Source organism: Lygodium microphyllum, chromosome 28 (genome assembly GCF_053477565.2).
Source record: "Lygodium microphyllum isolate KBCC chromosome 28, Lygodium_microphyllum_v1.1.10, whole genome shotgun sequence".
Lineage (NCBI taxonomy): Eukaryota > Viridiplantae > Streptophyta > Polypodiopsida > Schizaeales > Lygodiaceae > Lygodium > Lygodium microphyllum.
Window position 1 is genome coordinate 31,055,785 of NC_141162.1, and position 17,519 is coordinate 31,073,303.

The 17,519-nt window shown below is 41.0% G+C and overlaps 2 protein-coding genes across 2 annotated transcripts; one reads left to right on the plus strand and one right to left on the minus strand.

Annotated features, from left to right (window-relative positions):
* Nucleotides 1-3,094: 3,094 nt before the first annotated feature.
* On the plus strand, nt 3,095-5,269 carry LOC148011310 (uncharacterized protein At4g28440-like). The gene is made up of 2 exons (XM_087669967.1): nt 3,095-3,708; nt 4,831-5,269. The coding sequence occupies exons 1-2, from the start codon at nt 3,420-3,422 to the stop codon at nt 5,019-5,021; spliced, it is 480 nt and encodes a 159-aa protein (XP_087526093.1). The 5' UTR covers nt 3,095-3,419; the 3' UTR covers nt 5,022-5,269.
* A 755-nt stretch (nt 5,270-6,024) lies between these two features.
* LOC148011311 (chlorophyllide a oxygenase, chloroplastic-like) lies at nt 6,025-11,727 on the minus strand. The gene is made up of 8 exons (XM_087669966.1): nt 10,986-11,727; nt 8,803-8,907; nt 8,433-8,717; nt 8,173-8,320; nt 7,890-8,074; nt 7,689-7,801; nt 7,312-7,606; nt 6,025-7,223 (listed from the first exon to the last, which is right to left on the minus strand). The coding sequence occupies exons 1-8, from the start codon at nt 11,394-11,396 to the stop codon at nt 7,062-7,064; spliced, it is 1,704 nt and encodes a 567-aa protein (XP_087526092.1). The 5' UTR covers nt 11,397-11,727; the 3' UTR covers nt 6,025-7,061.
* Between the last annotated feature and the right edge of the window lie 5,792 nt (nt 11,728-17,519).

Here is a 17,519-nt window from a genome sequence, read left to right on the forward strand (position 1 = left end):
CATGTATAACATGTTTATGTATTTTCTTGTGTTACTACTATTCTTTTATAAAGTTATAAATTAATTCTTAATAATCAAGAAACTTCTTGAAATGTGAAATCCACAATATCCCAAAATTTGGCCAAGCAACTCTTCTCGTTTTGGTTTTATGTCTTGCAAGTACTCTTCATCAACATGAATTTTAGGCTATACAACAAGTTTTTAGCCAAATCTGGTTAGCTTCAAAAACTTGTGAGTAACTAAACTCAATCAAAACACTCTAAAAACCCACTTCTTCCAAAATATTAAAAAACAAGCACTCCAACAAAAAACATTAAACACAATACTACTACCTAAACTTGGTTGAACATGTCAACCTAGTTGATATGGCCCTTTTTGGCCCCAATAAATAAGCTTATAAGGTCCAAAAACTATGAAACCATTGAAAACATGACTAACCATTGTAAATAAGACCCATTCGGGGCCACAATACTCCACCCTTGAGAGACCGCCTTCTAGAGATAGGGGTGTATGTGCCCCCCATATCCAAAAGTTTACAGTCCATTTTGGCTTTGCAAGACCTCTCTCTCTCTCTCTCTCTCATGACAACAAGTCCTTAGATGCTCGAAGAATTTCAACCAAACTTAGAGTGTAAAATTTAACCTTTTTGATGTGAAAATGAGTGGAGAATGCCCATAAAGCTATAGAACCCTTGTATTCTTGAGGCACCCAAACCATGCATTGTCTTGAAAAGTTGGTCTACCTCATGGGGCCTCAACCTAGAATGGCCCATGTATACAATGAGTTTATATGTCATTGGGTCTTATGAGCTTATTTTTGGGCTCAATAATGCCAAGTTCTAAACTTTAAACGATTTAAAAGGAGAAATTTTCAAGTATTTAGAGACATAATTCATGAATATGAGAGAGGTCTATATAGACATAGAATAGATTGGTAGCTTTAACATGTGGGTCACTTTTATATGCTTAAGCCATAACTTAGCAATATCCCACTCTTAGCACAATGTAGCTACACATATTAAGAAAATTTTGTGCAAAAATTGCTACTAAATTTTTTGAAAAGTGTTTGAGAAATTGTTTGGGATTTATCTCCAAAATTTTCTTTGGCTTTTGCTTGTGCTTTTGTGAGCATGAATGCATTGGCAAGGCAACCTCTTGTATGGTGATATTAGGGATGGGATATAATTGGCATGAGGGCTTTGGTAACTATTTGATAATCCTAAGGATCGAGTACAAGCTTGATTAAAATTAAGATTGCTTTTAAAGCTCACCTAAAAGCAAGAGATGCCCTAAAAGCTTAGTTAAAAATTTCCTTCTCAATAACAAGCATCCTTTAACAATACCACATGACATGACATGGCTCTCCACATACATCATGTGTCAAGAAATGCAAAGAACTTGACCTTGTATATCCATATCAAAACATTTGCATCAAACACATCTCAAGAACTCAATAGCATCTTTCCTTGATCCCATAAATTGCATGCTTTCTTCTTCACTAGAAACAATTTATTACAAGATAAAAGAACATATAGTATTTTGCCCAACATTGCTACCGAATTTGCAACTTTACATTCTAGTTGATTAGGAACCAATGGATAGGAAACCTACACTTGATAACAAAGCATAATCAAGAAAACTTGATTGCACATTGAAGTATATCACCAAGTTGCTTGTTTAGGCAACAACATTGCTGAGAATCCAATCCCACTTTATATTGATGCCAATCAAAGCAAATAAAAACCCTTTTTCAACAAAATGAAAATGTTGGGTTGAAGCTTTGGCTTAATATATGCCCATGAACAACCTCTCAACTTCATTCATGCTTGATACCTTGATTATAAACAAAAAACTACAGAACTTGGCATACCTATTGTTAATGTGTCCTATGGAATAGGCCGCATTATATTGCTCTCTTTCTCTTAGTGTTACTTGTCATGCTCATGAAGCATGAAAAGTATTACTCACCTTTAATAGGGCCTTGCCATAAAGGTGCTTAGACTTGAATGTAATGAATGCTACCATATGATATAGCATCATAAATGCTAATTCACCAAAATGGTAGCAAGATACACCTAAATTTGAAGTTGCATTGTCCTCAAATTGAGTAATCTCTCAACTAACTCCATAAGGCATTGTTTAGCTATAAGAGATGTGCACAAATGTGTATGTTTGTGCACATGCATGTGTGTGTGCACGTGCTTGTGTGTGGCATTGTTTAGGTATAAGAAATGGGTATAAATGTGTAAAAATCTCAATAAATAATAGATTAACATTCAAGTTGAAATTTGTGGTAATGGCTACCAATAATGTTCACCAATAAAGTTTTTGGTAGTCTGTACAAAAACCCATAACGTAAACTTGAGGAAAGGCTCTTGAATTAAAAAACACGTATTAGACCTTTATAACTAAAGCTCTCATCAATTTTAAGAATGAAACCTTTGTATTCAAAATTTAGAAGTTGGTTGAAAATTTGCAAGTTTATTAGCATTGCTCACAAGGGCATGCTATAGTAATGGTTAGAGGGATCTAACTTGTTCTTGAGGGAAAACTTACCAAGAGGGGCTTCAGACATGGGAGTAGTTTATTGTTTATCAAGGCTTTGTGTTTCTAATTGCACCTCCATTGAAAAAGTTTAATAAGTTGTGCCTTTCAACTTCATGAGAAGGGCGGAAAAGACAATCATTCACTGAGGCTACAATTATGTGCAAAAAGCTTGTGAAGATGAACTAAATCAACTCGTAACAAGTCTAAAAGTGAGTTAGTTAACTAGGGGGGTAGTATTTCGAAGAAGAGCCACCTTATCATTGTAGCATTGTAATAGCACATACTGTAATGGGCAATGCTAATGAGAACACGTTCTAATACACCTAAGAGTAGGGTTACGTGTAGACCAGCTAGACATTTTAGATGTCAAATAAGTCGAGTTTGCATGGTGCGACATTGCCCTTTTTTTCCTTAGTAATTATTAAAATTATGGTCACCTTTACTTTGAAAGTAGGGTATAGACTGGGTTTTTCATGGGACATAAGGTTGACTTGTGAGAAGAGAAGCCCACCACAAGATGCAGTTTTTTTTTGGGTGGGGGAAAACAAAAATGAGTTGGGCGAATCTTGAGTGTCTGGGGGAGGTTGCCGCCCAGATTCGAGCACGACCTTCCCCTCTCCCCCTGCATGGCTGGATGTCGCGAATCCATGGAATTAGGAAGAAAGGGGAGGAAGACCCCCAGACCCTCCTCTCTCTCTCTCTCTCTCTCTCTCTCTCTGTGCCTGTTTATCAATTCTCCTAGATACCTTGTTGATCCGTCTCTACATGCATCTATAGGTCAGATCCCCAATTAATCCCCATACCCAATCGCAGTTAGAGAGAGAGAGAGAGAGAGAGAGAGAGAGAGAGAGAGAGAGCCCTGTGCCTGTAGCTATGGCGTCCGCCCCTGCCGCTACCAGCACCCCTGCAGCGGCACCACCTGCAACGACAACTGGGCGCACCACCCCACCCCCCACGAGCCTCCGTAAGCCCACCTTTGTCAAGATCGAGCAGCTGCGACCGGGGACCTCTGGCCACTCTCTTGTCGTCAAGGTCGTCAGCTCCAAACTCGTCCTCCAAAAGTCCCGCCCTGATGGTGCCCAGCTCCGGCACGTGCGAATCGCCGAGTGTATTGTGGGGGACGACACAGGTGTCATTGTCTTCACTGCACGCAACGATCAAGGTGAGTTTTGAGCAGCAATTTGCCGTCTCAGAGAGGCTCACAAAAGCCATGCATTAGGCTCTAAGTACTTGCATTCATGTATGCAGGGTGGGACACATGCACGTGTAGTTTCTCTGTCAATTTCTGCTATCATGGTGTAGATACATTGTTTAATATACGCTTTGCAATGGGTAGCATGGGATGTACGATTTGGGGTTCTGAAATTCTCACTTTTATTCACCTTTGTAAGTAATTGTTCCCCAAAGAAGGTGCGGATTATATTACTCAATCAGAAGAAATTTTACAAAGTACATGTGCCCAGCAGTCTACGTGCAGCTCTCTGTAAACCAGAAATCATTCGTATATACAAGCCTGTTTCACATTTTCAAGCATACAGTTACATGGTTCCACATCAGTACATTATAGCCAGCGGGTTGCCAGTATTTGTAAGGAACTGGTGTCAGCCACACACTGTATGCGCTGTGATCCCTCATGTTAGAATTGGTAAGAAGGCTTGAGGTACAAGCAGTGCTGTGAGCCTTACAATGTTGGGCCAAAAGTTTTGGAGGTTCTACATTTGAGAAAGCTGTACAGGTGTCTAGAAGGAAATGCAGAAGCACAATTCCTGAGAAGCTTGACATCTGTGAAAGAAAACATCCTTTGTATAGAATGATGTGACTTAGATACAAAGGGATCTTGATGGTCGTGAAATGGATGCAGCTTTGTGTATCTAATTGCAAGCAACCATCTGACACACCTCAATCTATATTCTAGGTTAAGCCTATGAATGTTGTTTCACTTACTGCTTGAATGAGAGCACTGACATAACCTATCTGTGGTCCTGAAACTCTTCATGGATGCTTCAGTGCAAATTGCTAATGAAGAGGGATTATGGGGAATGGTTGCAGGGGTGGGCAAGGTTGAAGAAAACACAATGCCATGTCTTTTCTTTTGCAATGTGTCTGTTAGATCCCCCATTGGATAGATGTGTTGCCATGGTCTAGGTCTCAGTTAGGCTGGCTAGGCCTTCAGCTGCTCAATGCAAAAAAGCTGTTTGCTAATTTTTGCAATTTATTAAGGGGGCTATGGATATGATTGGTGTGCTTCTACATCATCCAAGTAACTTTGACGCTGTTTTTGCAGTTGTTGTGATGAAGGAAGGTGCAAGTGTGATATTGCGGAATGCCAAAATTGACATGTTCAAGGGATCAATGCGGCTGGCTGTGGACAAGTGGGGTCGCATTGAAGTCACTGAACCTGCTGCCTTCACGGTCAAAGAAGACAACAATTTGTCTTTGGTGGAATATGAACTTGTACATGTAGAAGAACCATGAAAAAAAGGGATTGTAGTGTTATGCTTTGCCTTCCTGCAATTAACCTGATTTTTGAGATTTAGGTATTCTCATCTTGGTTGAAGAACAAGTGGTCTGATAAGTAGGAATTGTTTAAACAGGCCTTCGTTTAAGATTCTTTGATACCCTGACACTTAAGCCTAATCGTACATGAATCTTGCAAATATAAAAAAGCTTTCTTTCAGAATGGGATGGAACAAGAGATCATCCTAATGTAGGTTCTCCAAAGCACTTTTATGAGAATTTTTTGATTCTACAAAGAGGGGTTTTACTAAGTTTTTGCTCTAAAAACTTTTGATATAAATATCCTTCAATCTAAACATTTAAGTTTTCAAAGTTGGAAGGACATACATTCCTGAACTTACCATTGGATGGAGCCGAAGGCAAACAAAAGCCTAGGTTATCAAAATAATCTTTTTAGATTTGAGACATTGCAGTGTCTTTCACTTAGCTGTAGATGGTTCACATGCGTACTCGTAGTATCACAGACTAGTGATTTGAGACATTGCACTGTCTTTCACTTAGCTGTAGATGGTTCACATGCGTATTCGTAGTATCACAGACTAGTGATTGCAAAGAAGAATGATGGCGTTTCTTGATGTAGATTCACCTTTGGCATACTGGTGGAGACTATGACCTTGTTGCCAATAGTTACTCTCCTTTACTTCACAAGCTACGTTGGTGTGCACCTTTGTTTGGAAGAACAACATTGAATATAACATGTTTGAAATCAGTTGAATTGCACATCACCTTTTATTGCTCCAATTATCGAACCGGGACATCATGGGAAGGCAAATATGTAGTGAAAACTTGGTATTGATATAAATTATGCAAATACATGATATGTCAAAAACATTTAACATAGAGAGTGCTTTAGTCCATATCCTAAATTTTCTAGCAGTTAAAAGGCGATTGTTGCAAATTTCCTCAAGAGTATTAGAGCATCAACTAAAATGTCAACAATGATCATATGATAATGAGGCTTTCAGATGGTCCAAGTGTCCAAAATTGCATCTGGGTAAAAAATTGTGTCCGACGCCTCCAAAGAGCAAGAACAATGCCATACAGCAAAAATATATTTTCCTAAACAATTACGTGGAATATGCATTTAATACCTTGAAATTGTTAGTGTACAAAAAGTTGTTCCAGAAGACAAACCCAACTAAGTATCTTCATAAGAAAGGATACAATTTCTCCATAAGAAGACCCAATTTAAGAAGGGTTCTACATTTCTAAACGACCTTCCACTTTTATCCCCACCACTTCAATGCCTTATTCAAAAGGCCATAACGAGTTAGCATAATCCTTCAGCTAGGGTGAAAGCAGCAGATGTCATAGCGGATCTAGTAAAACCAACAAAGGCCAAAGGTCTAAGCGATGAAGCATGCTGCATATTCCAATCATCCAGTCTACAAGCTGAATCAAGATAAAGTTCCAATAACTTCCATGACAGCCTCCACCTCTGTTGGGTAGTATGCACTGGTTTAAGGAATATCTAGACCCTTTGCTGAGTGTGGCAACAGATGCATTCTCAATTATGCAAGGGAGAAAAATGTACCCATCAAGTAAACATGATCAGGCCAGCTAACGAGAAGATAATTCTAAACAAGTCTAGTTGGAACGATTCACTGGCTGATAACAGAGCTCCTTGCCCCCATGACTACACTTCCTTTTCCAAAAAAGAAGAAGAAACATTCTCTGCATAGTTCAATTCATGACAATGTCCGTTCCAATGCCTTCCTAGTTTTGAGTGTACATCATACAGCTTGAAGCATTACACATTAATGCTTTCCAACTGCCATACATGTGCATTGGATGTGCGAGGGCATGATTAGATACGAAGATCCAGATGAAGTAAATTCCAATTTACAGACGTACCATGGTTATGTGCAGAATAGAGGTATACTGAGCATAGGCTTGCCTGCTTGTCTATCCATGACAACCACGGCCAGGCACACCTAACTCACCTTTAGGTTTCTACATGTGTTGCTGAGCGCAAGAGACAGACAATGATTTGAATTTTCATATGCTTGAGAGAGGCTTCTTTCCTGACTCAACTGCTGTTCTCCATAGTCTATAGCGTAGGCCCAACTTGTCATAGGCAACTGGCTGGTTCCAGACATTGGCTCCTCTGACCATTCTGTCTTGTTGTCCTAGCACGAGTCTTAAATCTTCACCTAAAACCTGCAGTTGATGGAAGAAATCACCAAACATGATTTAGACTATAAAGAATGGTGCTCTAGATGGAGTCACCTTCAAGAGGAACACGAACCTTGTTTGCAAGGTACCTCCACAAGTACTGAATGTAAGGCACATGCTTCAGGATAGGAAGAAAGTCTAAAGACATGCGATACAGAAGTCGAGTTTTTCCTCGAGATGATGGCAGGCAAACATGTAGCTGATGCAAATGCTTGGGACACTGGTTTGCTTGTGTGCCCTGCAACTTTCCAGGTTTTGAGAGCCCAATTGTTGACAGGACCATGCATGGAGGTTGGAACTCCATATCAATTGGATAAGGATCCCAAAAGCCTTTCAAAGAAGCCACTGGAGTACGAAACTTTACGAGACTGCCAAAATAAACAGCAGCTCAGGACTAGGCAAGCCCAAAGCAAGTCATTTCCCTTACATAACCCGCAGAACACTCTTTACCTTGGAACCTCCCAGCCTCTTGCAAAAGTTGTTGTATGGGTGAATGGAGCATGTGCCAAGTCTAAAAGGTTCTCCATTAGAAGCCCATGCTCAACGGGCAATTCAAGCACAATCTGCAGTCACCATTAAAACAAAACAAATTCTGAGCAACACGATTGCCATCATACACTGTACCATTTACATCTGAACATTTAGGTGTACCTGAGTATGCACCGTGAAGCCAGATGGAGGAGATAAAGATGGAAGATTTGGTTCTGGAATATTTTCTCCTGGCCATATCCAAATCATTCCATCTTGTTCAATGCAGGGCAGTGCCTTGATGCTAACATTGAGCAGCCTTGTGGAGGGCATCCTTTCGCAGACACCATTGGTTGAGTACTCCCAGCCTGTGTTACGCTGGCCAAGTTACATGCAGTGAATATTCTTGATGTTATAAGAACATGTGACTGGAGAAACTTTTGCAGATCACATGTAAAAATCTTACCATGATAGGGGCATTGAATGCACCCATCTTTGACCTGACCTAGATGAAGTGGGCAAGCTCTGTGTGCACATGAGTTCTGAACACAGCCCACCCTTCCATCCTTACCTCGAAAAATTACCCAAGGATCCTCAAAGCAGTCGAAAGGGATCTGATTAAAGCAGCTTTATGAGTTCCAATAACAAAACAAGCAGGCTAGTAGCAGAGTCCTTAGTAGTGACAACTTGGCCCAAATAGTCAATTTTATTGACAAAACAGCTCACCATAGTGTCTGTGTCAACATCAGCAGCAAATGCTACAGGGTACCAAAAATTGCGTAGTGTCTCCGAGTATATGTTTGTCGGACCTGAAACATTCAGGAAACTTTTGGTAGATCTTTTTTGTACTTCTGCTAGGGATTTAGACTGTTTAGCAGGAACGGCAGATTCGCTTGTCCTGCCCAGGCTTTCAGGTAATGCACTTTCTTGAAGCAATTTATCATTCACCAAAGATTCCATCTCAGACAGCTTCTGTAAAGAATAAGCTACTCTAGCTTCTGACAGATGGACCTGATGTAAAGACATTTGACATCAGAAGTGAAGCCATTGGTATGAACATGAAGTTGAAAAGACCTAATAGAATATGCATGGACACCTGCTCATGTGCTCTAACCAGATCCTGCTGCAAAGCTTCAAGCTCATTCCGCAACGTTTCAACTGACTTTCGATCCCTTGCTAGTGGATTTAGTACTTCTACAACCTGTTAAGGGAAGAAGGAATTATTTCTTACATAGCATAGATACATATATTTAAGTGTACACAGTCAAATGGCAATGTGGTTGTACGTATGTCATTTCTGGATTCTAAATTAGCTGCAGATCAAGCTTTGTGTCTCCTTTTCCTGATGAGATACTAGATATGTGGGGCTCACTTTTGAGCTATGCAAATGGGGTCCTGATTGGTAGATATATGTGGGGCTTGCTTTCGAGCTGTGTGGGTCATGTCCTTGATGGTGGAGCATCTAGCTTATCTCAAGCTTTCAAAGCTAGGAAGATCCACGACTACAGCTTTCTGTATAGAGTCATGTGATTGAAACCAGTTTAAGTCTAGGGATTCAAGCGCTGTAAGAACATCTTGGTTTATATTGACACCTAAACCTAGGTACCTTCAAAGAAGCCTTGCATAGCACTAAACTGCATAACATGGCCAGTGGAAAGATGTTGTGCATGAAGCAAAATAAGCCCAAGTAAAACTCTTGTGGCTTGTCAGCAAAAGCAGCAACAAGAATTTCTATAGCCTTTAACCTAGAAGGTAGCTATAGGATACTACAATACATAGTCGCACATGATGGCCATCTTTAGACTTCAGGATTGCAGGGATGGTAGCTTCTTTCTGTCCTACTTCCTATCTCATGTGACTGTATAGTCACAAGTAGCGACATTTCTCCCCATCCCCCATCCCTGTCTCATTTTGTGTCACTTGTGCCCGTACTACAACAAAATGTGGCTTATCAGTCAGAAAGGATTCAAGCATATATATGGCATTTTGTCTAGATGCCAAATCTAAAATATTCTAAATTCACATGTCACATAATTGCCAACCACAACTAGTTGCTACAATGAATGTTCCTTCTGTCAAATCTTTTACTGCAAAGTTGGAAAAGACTACCAAACAAGGTTTGTTAATTAGACATGATTGAAGTGGTGTGCCACTTCATCCTGCATTGTCGACAAGATACTGGGCAATTACATCGGTGTGGATATCCTCTCCAAATCTAAAGGTTTGATGTTTATCTCCATAAACATGGGTACTTCAGGGATTAGAAAGTCCTCCGAGAGAAGCCAGAATGACCCTTACCTATTTTCTGGAAGGAGCACACAGTTGATTCCATCATCCAGTACCATGCATATGATGAGAAAACCAACAAACCTTTAGATTTGTGGAAAGTATCTTCAATGGTCAATAGTTTCATATAGTCATATACAAAGTATTGGGATTTATATACCGAGACTTTGTGTATTAATGAGTGACACAGTGGACCTACTGGGGATGCTTTTGACAAATGTGTGATAGCCATTTCCATGATAATCTAGTCAAAGAGGATAGGTCCTCCATGACCTAACAATTTTAAGATCTAATGCTTCAAAACAATTTGTGGAAGTTCTTAATTCTAGGGATGGGCCATCTGCTCAAAAGGGGTGGTCAAAACAAATCCCATCTTGTTTGCTACGGAACCTGGAGACAATTCTTCAACTAGTTCTTCAAGAATGTGCCATGAGAAATTGTGGTTTGTTCAGAAGATTGTTGACTCTCTCTGCCTACTCAAGCTGATGCAAGTGTAACATATCTAGGCTACTGCTGAACTATGCAAAACAGGGTAGGATACACGATTCCTTTCATAGATCCGCTTCTGGTGAAGATGTGTGGGTTGCCCCATCTAACTGGGTTTGTTCCTTCTGCAAGTTGTAAAACCCTCCTTGTTGTACCCATGTGGTAATCAGGAACAGATTCAAACTCCAGCAATCATGGCGAATACTTTTAGATGACTATCTTTGGTGCTTGTTTTTATTGAGATGATTAGTTTCACATAATCAAGACCTGAAGAGTTGTCCATTCAGACCATCGACTACTATTCTCAGATGGCCTTAGCTTGCAATCCCAGTCACATACAGCAGAAGGCAGGATCGACAATTGAACTCAGGATGTCTGCTATAAATCGACCCTAGAAAATGATTAAACTTGAGCAGTTCCCTGAACATTATAATTGTGAACAGTGAAGCCGTCCCATTTTGATAATGAACCAGAGGATGCATCAAAAAATGTCAATTGGTATCGCACCTTGTCATGAAGCATTTTGATAGCCAGAACATCCTGCCGAGCCTTCCAGTCGCAATACTGCAAGTCCTGCCGGGCGACTTCCCAAGCATGATGGACATCGAACAGCCTGCCGCTGGAAGGAGGCGTGGAGGTCCGCGGGTAGTCAACATGGAAGAGGCCACCCATTGCAGGCTCAGAGGGAGGCTCTGAGTTTCGATCTTTGGAGGAAGTCGATGAAATTGATGATGGCATTGACGGCAATGGGGGTGGTGATGAGGATGATACCATGCGCAAGGCTCGTAATCGATCAATGGGATTGAGCTCTGCAGCTGCCAGTATGTTGGCTCTCTTGGTTGGTGAGAATCCAACAGAGAGAAATTGCGAGCTCCCAAGCTCCATGTTGATGCAGGGCCGGGGGGATGGGGATGCCATTCTCTCTCTCTCTCTCTCTCTCTCTCTCTCTCTCTCTCTCTCTCTCTCTCTCAGAATCAATCAATCTTTCGAGGTCTATCTATCTCAGAAAGAATGTCTCTCTTCTTATCCTCCTCCCCCCTCTCTCTCCTCTCTCTCTCTCTCTCTCTCTGTATGTGTGTCAGTCTCCTCGACTCTGGCTATGGCGGAACTGCAGAGATGGAAGAATGAATTCTTTCTTCCGAGAAGCAAAGGAAGAAACGGACGACTGAAAGCCAATGCCGCAAAAATTTCGGAACTCTTGCAATTCTGAAATTTTTCTCATGGCTGGTACGCTCCCACCTGGCTCACTCTTATTGGCTGCCTCAAGGCCTCTCCTTTCCAGACTAGAAATCCTTGCTTGGATAAGCCTTTTGTATCCTTTACACGGCAATAGGCTATACACCTAATGAAGTTCTTCAAGTAGATGTGGTAGATAAGTTATGTCCCAATCTTGCATATCTGGATAACTACTTAGTATTCATCTATACTATTAGTTAAGGAGAGGTGGGGGGCGGGTGCCACGTGGCAGCCCCCCACCTTTCCAAAAAAAAAAAAAAGAGAACGCGGGGGCAGGTGCCACGCGTCCAAGCCTTCCCCCCCCCCCCCCCCGCCGCAAATATACACATCAAATGGCGGGTGTCTACTTCGTAAGTGTTAACCAATCAAATAACTTCTTTATAGGTTGGGCATCCATAGTTCTTTACACAGTGGAGAAGACATGACTTGTTGTTTAACTCCTAACTAGGTGAACTCTATGCCCACTTTTGGATAAGGAGTCTCCCTTGCCCAGTTTATAAAGTGAGGGACAAGGGCACACTTTTTGCACTTGCAACCAATTTAAAAAAAGACATTACTTTTTACTTTTTTCCAACATGTTTCTTTTTTATGAGTAAAGATTTTGTGCCCATGTCTGCACCTAGTTTCTAAAATTACATGCCACACTCTGGCAGGGGTTGGGTGTACATTGTTTGGTGTGCAACCAGCCTCACCATCAACATTGCCTCTAGCATTATTCTAATACTAATTTGACATGCATTTTTTGTTAGAGTACATTGTTTATCAAAATCAAGTAGAACACATGTTAGCTTGAGAGAGAGAGAGAGAGAGAGAGAGAGAGAGAGGTAGCTTATTGCCATAATGTAAAAAGATACGTGCCATTGCTAAAGGTAGTGCATCAAGGTAAAGCCCTAATTGCTAGCTTTATCAAGCTTTTCACAAAATACTTTGTACTATCCAAAATTGGGACTTGAACTTCTTGATGACAGTAAAAACATCTCCATATAAGCCATTAATATGATCCATAGGTACTTGAGATATGGACCTACCAGAGATTGTTGAGTCACGAGACTTCCAAATAAGCTTAAGTACCTCCCCAATCCATTTGTATAGTTCCAAGCATTATCTGTTTTACTTCTCACGAAGATGCTCAAGAACAACACTCTCGGTCTTTTTATTCATGGTTAGGGCAACCCAATTGACATAGTGCAACATCCCATGATCTCTTGTCGAAGCTCAAAATCCAACACACAAAAGTCATCATCCATCAAGTTAGTGTTTAGCACCACTATCTTCCCACCAAATGAGAGAGGGGCAATTTCCAAGGGGCAACAGAGGTACTTAAAGACCAATTGAGATATCAATTTCTAGAGGGTAGTTGAGGTAACTAAAGACCTCCCTAAGCTTGACTAGTTCTAAATCCATAATCCAACAACCCAAGATTATGGGTCTTCCATGCTAAACTGGCTTTGTCTTTGATGTGTTGACATTGAAGGCTAGGAGAGTAGCAAACTCCTCATATACTTTAAGAAGTCATAATAGAATTTTTTGGCCGCCACCAAGCTAGTGTTATCATTGGCAAAACCTTGGCCAATAGAGACTCCCTCTTGAACCTTCTTGTCTATCTTCCTATATAGGGGGTTAGTTGACAAGCACAAAGGGGCTAGTAGGCCCCCTTGTTTGATAGATCTCCATAGTGCAAAAGGAGTTGACTCTGCCCTATTGACATTGGCACAAGTGGAGGCATTGGTAAAGAGAGCCACCACCATATGCACATAGAGATTGGTCCAAATCCAAATTTGGAGGGTGGCTAGTATAAAGGACATGCTTATTTTGTCATAGGCTTTGTTAAGGTCCATGCTAATTGAGATAACGTCACATTGTAGGCTCAAAGCATGATCCGTATAAGATATTAGGCTAAGAATAGCACCATGAATTTTGTGGCCAAATACAAAACCATATTGATGAGGATGGATAGTCCTAGGAAAGCATATATTTAATTCTAAGAGCTATTGTCTTATCCAACACTTCTGTTGACTATTTTGGCACCAATTTTAATTAAGATAAATTGAATTCATTAAGCATGTTACCGGCTTTTCTTACACAGTTAAGCATGCGAACTAGGTCTTGCACACACATATCCTAGATTTGCTGAGACTTCACGAGGCATGCTATCCAATCTCAAGGACTTACCAAGCTACTATATAGAGTCAATCCCCATCTTGACCTCCTTTATTGAAAAGGACTTCTCTAGTCAAAGACTCTCCTCGAGTGGAATTGGTACATAAATACCAGTCAATGGTTTTGTTCCAACAACAGAGGCCGTGTCTTCTTCGAAGACTACAACTATCCCTCCATTATCCCTCATGACATTCCCGCTCTCCTCTTCAACAAAGGTCATAACCTCCTTTTTGTGTTTGATCTTGACATCATCAAAGAAGAAATTAGTGGGGCTATCTCTAGACATCTACAATCTCCTCTTAATTGGACTATGGCCACTTGAATAAGCTCTTCATGATGATTAAGGAATAGTTCAATCTCTTATACTAACCTATGTAGACAAGGTTGGACAAGCCTATCTCTCATATACTATGACATGATGTAAGTAACCCTCACCATGCATATCACACACACACACACACACACACACACACTCTCTCTCTCTCTCTCTATATATATATATATATATGTCATAGTTCTCATAAACATTAGTATACATAAACTAGTAAGATATTTCACAACCAATAGCCAAAGCTAGTATAAGTTGATCCCATTAAAGTCTAGATAAGTTATTTCCATAAGTATTCACCAAAGCTCAAATGAATTGATCGCATGTAATATTCCCGTTTGAAAAATATTGCTAGTCCGACTTTCCACACCCCACGTGAAACTCATGCAAAGGTTAACTCTGGCATTGGAGTTACCGGCAGTGCAATCTATAAACCGTATGTGAGGAATCATGATCTCCCCATTGGCAAATCGGGACCGAGGTTCAAAACCCGCATAACCGCAGGTGAACTCCCTCTTGGGAGGAGGTCATGAGGATAATGTTGAGATAAAATTATTGCAAAAATTTTTTCCTTCCCCAGCCGATGCGTGGCTGAGGGAAGGGGATGGGCTATTAAGGGCAACATGAGGAGGTGGGGGAAGGATGCCATACAATGGGGCCATGTAGGACCTCCCCCCCAGACTATAAATATACCCCTCTAAGGGGGTGAAAGGGAGAGGGAGACGGCGCCAGACTCTGGGAGGCGAAGCTGCCATTGTAGACGTGTGAGGAGGAAGGAGGAGTGGAGTGACGAATTGCCGTGCTACGCCGTGGAGGAGAGGGAGACGCCAGTTCAGAACGCCGCCGCCTGCTGTCGTGGAGCTCACGGCCACCATCAAGCTCCCAAGTCCTCTATCTCCACGCCGCCACGTACCTGCCTGAAGCTTCTAAGGGGGCTTCTCTAAGCTCCCTTCCTGTGGATTCCCCATAAAGCCCATTTTACCCCTGGGATTTAAATCGCCCTTCACATTGGATCTCCATAAGTTCATTTTACCCCCGGGATTTAAAGCCCGTTTCCCATTGCATCCATCAAAAGCCCATTTCCTTGCCGGGTTTAAAGGCCCCTTCCCATTGAACCCTCAAAAAGCCAAATTTTCCCCCCGAGCTTCGAAGAGGAAGCATATAAGGCCTTCCTACAAAATCCCTCACAAGCCCTCAACGCCTCGGGTCTTGTAGAGAAGAAGAGGGTTTCCTTAAAACCCCTTTTCCACAATATCTTTACCTCGGGATTTTGAAGAAATTAAGTATAAAACCCTTTCCACCAATCACCCACAAGCCCCTAGGCTTGGGATTTAAAGTTCCCTTTTTTGCAAGGCCCACAAAACCATTCCTAGTCGGAATTTCAAGGAGAAGAATCTCTCAAGTCTTCGTTGCCGCAAGGCCTTCACAAGAACCCTAAGGCATTCCAAAGCCAAATTTTGCAAGTCGGAACTTCGGTCAAGGAAGATCATAAGATTGTGAGCCAAGGCAAGGAGTTCGAAATCCACGAAGGCTAATCAGAAGTCGAATTCACGATGGCCCCTAAAAAGTCACAAGGCGCAACCACAGGAGGATCATCTCCTAATATTCATGTGGACATTTCACCAAACCCGCAAGTCCAGGTTTTCTTCCTATTTTTGATTTACGTCGAAGTATTGCAATTATGCATGGTTAATTCATGGAATTAGGATGCACTTTTGCGATTGAAATACATTGGCTATTTTAAAGGAAGTAACTCACGATTGAAGATGGGTCATTTGTATTTTTCAATGGAATGAACGAAAAAGAACATAAGATGTCTATGCATTCTTAGCAAGTTGTTTTTGTGCATTGCAAAGTAACGAATCTAGATCAACTAATGCCTATCATTACAAAGTCGAAATTATTGTAGTACACATTTGATTATGCACAGAAAGATTAAATTGCATGTCTCAATCTTGGACAAATCTTCTTCATAATGATTCATTAAAAAGTCATTATCAACCATAGGAAACTGCAAAGCATGGAAAGATTCTAAAGTTGCATGAAGTAGGTTAACTCTAGCTTCAATTGTCATAAATATCATTTAACTGCGTAGTAGTTAGGAAAGGTTGCATAAATGCCCATTCGTCATACGAATAAATTCATTCAGAAACATAGTTAGGGAAAGGCTGCATAGTTCGTTTTAACATAAAACCCTAAAAGCTTAGTGGCATGAATCGTGAATGCATGTCCTAGTAGGATCAATGGAAATTATGCCGTAACTTAACATGTGTTTTGGTCTTAACAAGAAGAGTTAGGGATTGTGAATCTAGAGGAAATGAATCGCGTGCTTACGTGAATTATGATGTAATACAACTAGTTTTTCCCCTCTTAGATCAAGACAACCTCTTTAGGAATGGCTCGTCCTTGTCGTAAGACAAGTAAATTGGTTTACCCAAAACACCTAAACCACAAAGGATTCATTTAGGATGGTTAAATCGATACAATATACCCCAAGTGCTAACTAGGGTTTAGCACATTAAGGACTTGACCTAGGAATGGATTGGATATGAAGACACCCTAAACCTTGTTTCTTATCTAATCATGATTCCGAGATTAGAAGACGCCGTTCGATGGGTGAAATGGTCCCATGGATTAGATGCAACACTTGTGCATCAAGTTGCAAAGTCGCATGAACTTGTGGTTTGATCACAAGAGAATGGCCAATTCCTCGGAATGAGATTGGCAGATTCTTGCGCAAGTTTAACTTGCAAGAGGATGAGTAGTCATCCTATTATATCAATTTTCTTGGGAAAAGTGGCCAAGATAAGGGTACAATCTAGCTTTGATAGATTAAAGCAAAGTTTGGTATGAGCACCTATACTGAAACTTCCAGACCTCAGTAAGGAATTCGAAGTAGTAACTGATGCTAGCACGCTTGCCTTAGGATATGTGCTCATGCAAGAAGGTCATCCTGTAGCATACTCTTCAAGGAAACTGAAGAGCCATGAGAAGAAGTATGCTACCCATGATCTAGAACTATTAGCTGTCATCCATGCTCTAAAGCTTTGGAGACACTACCTGTTGGGTAACAAGTTCACTTTAGTAACGGATCATAAAAGTCTCAAGTGGATCTTTACCCAGAACGAGCTCAACATGAGGCAACATCGGTGGATTGAAGTGCTGGAGGAGTATGATTTTGAAATCAAATACCGACCGAGAAAGGAGAATGTAGTTGCCAACGCACTCAGTCACAAGGCATTCCTTAATTATCTAATCTTGCAAAATCCATCAATAGCTAGATCTCTAGCCACAAAGGTATCCATGCCAAACAACCC

Excerpts from the sequence above, each read along its gene's own strand:
- LOC148011311 (XM_087669966.1), bottom strand. The coding sequence starts at position 11,396 with ATGGCATCCCCATCCCCCCGGCCCTGCATCAACATGGAGCTTGGGAGC. Across the intron at positions 8,908-10,985 it reads TCAAAATGCTTCATGACAAG|GTTGTAGAAGTACTAAATCC; the intron begins GTGCGATACCAA and ends TTCCCTTAACAG. Across the intron at positions 7,224-7,311 it reads GGAGGTACCTTGCAAACAAG|GTTTTAGGTGAAGATTTAAG; the intron begins GTTCGTGTTCCT and ends CATCAACTGCAG.
- LOC148011310 (XM_087669967.1), top strand. The coding sequence starts at position 3,420 with ATGGCGTCCGCCCCTGCCGCTACCAGCACCCCTGCAGCGGCACCACCT. Across the intron at positions 3,709-4,830 it reads CACTGCACGCAACGATCAAG|TTGTTGTGATGAAGGAAGGT; the intron begins GTGAGTTTTGAG and ends CTGTTTTTGCAG.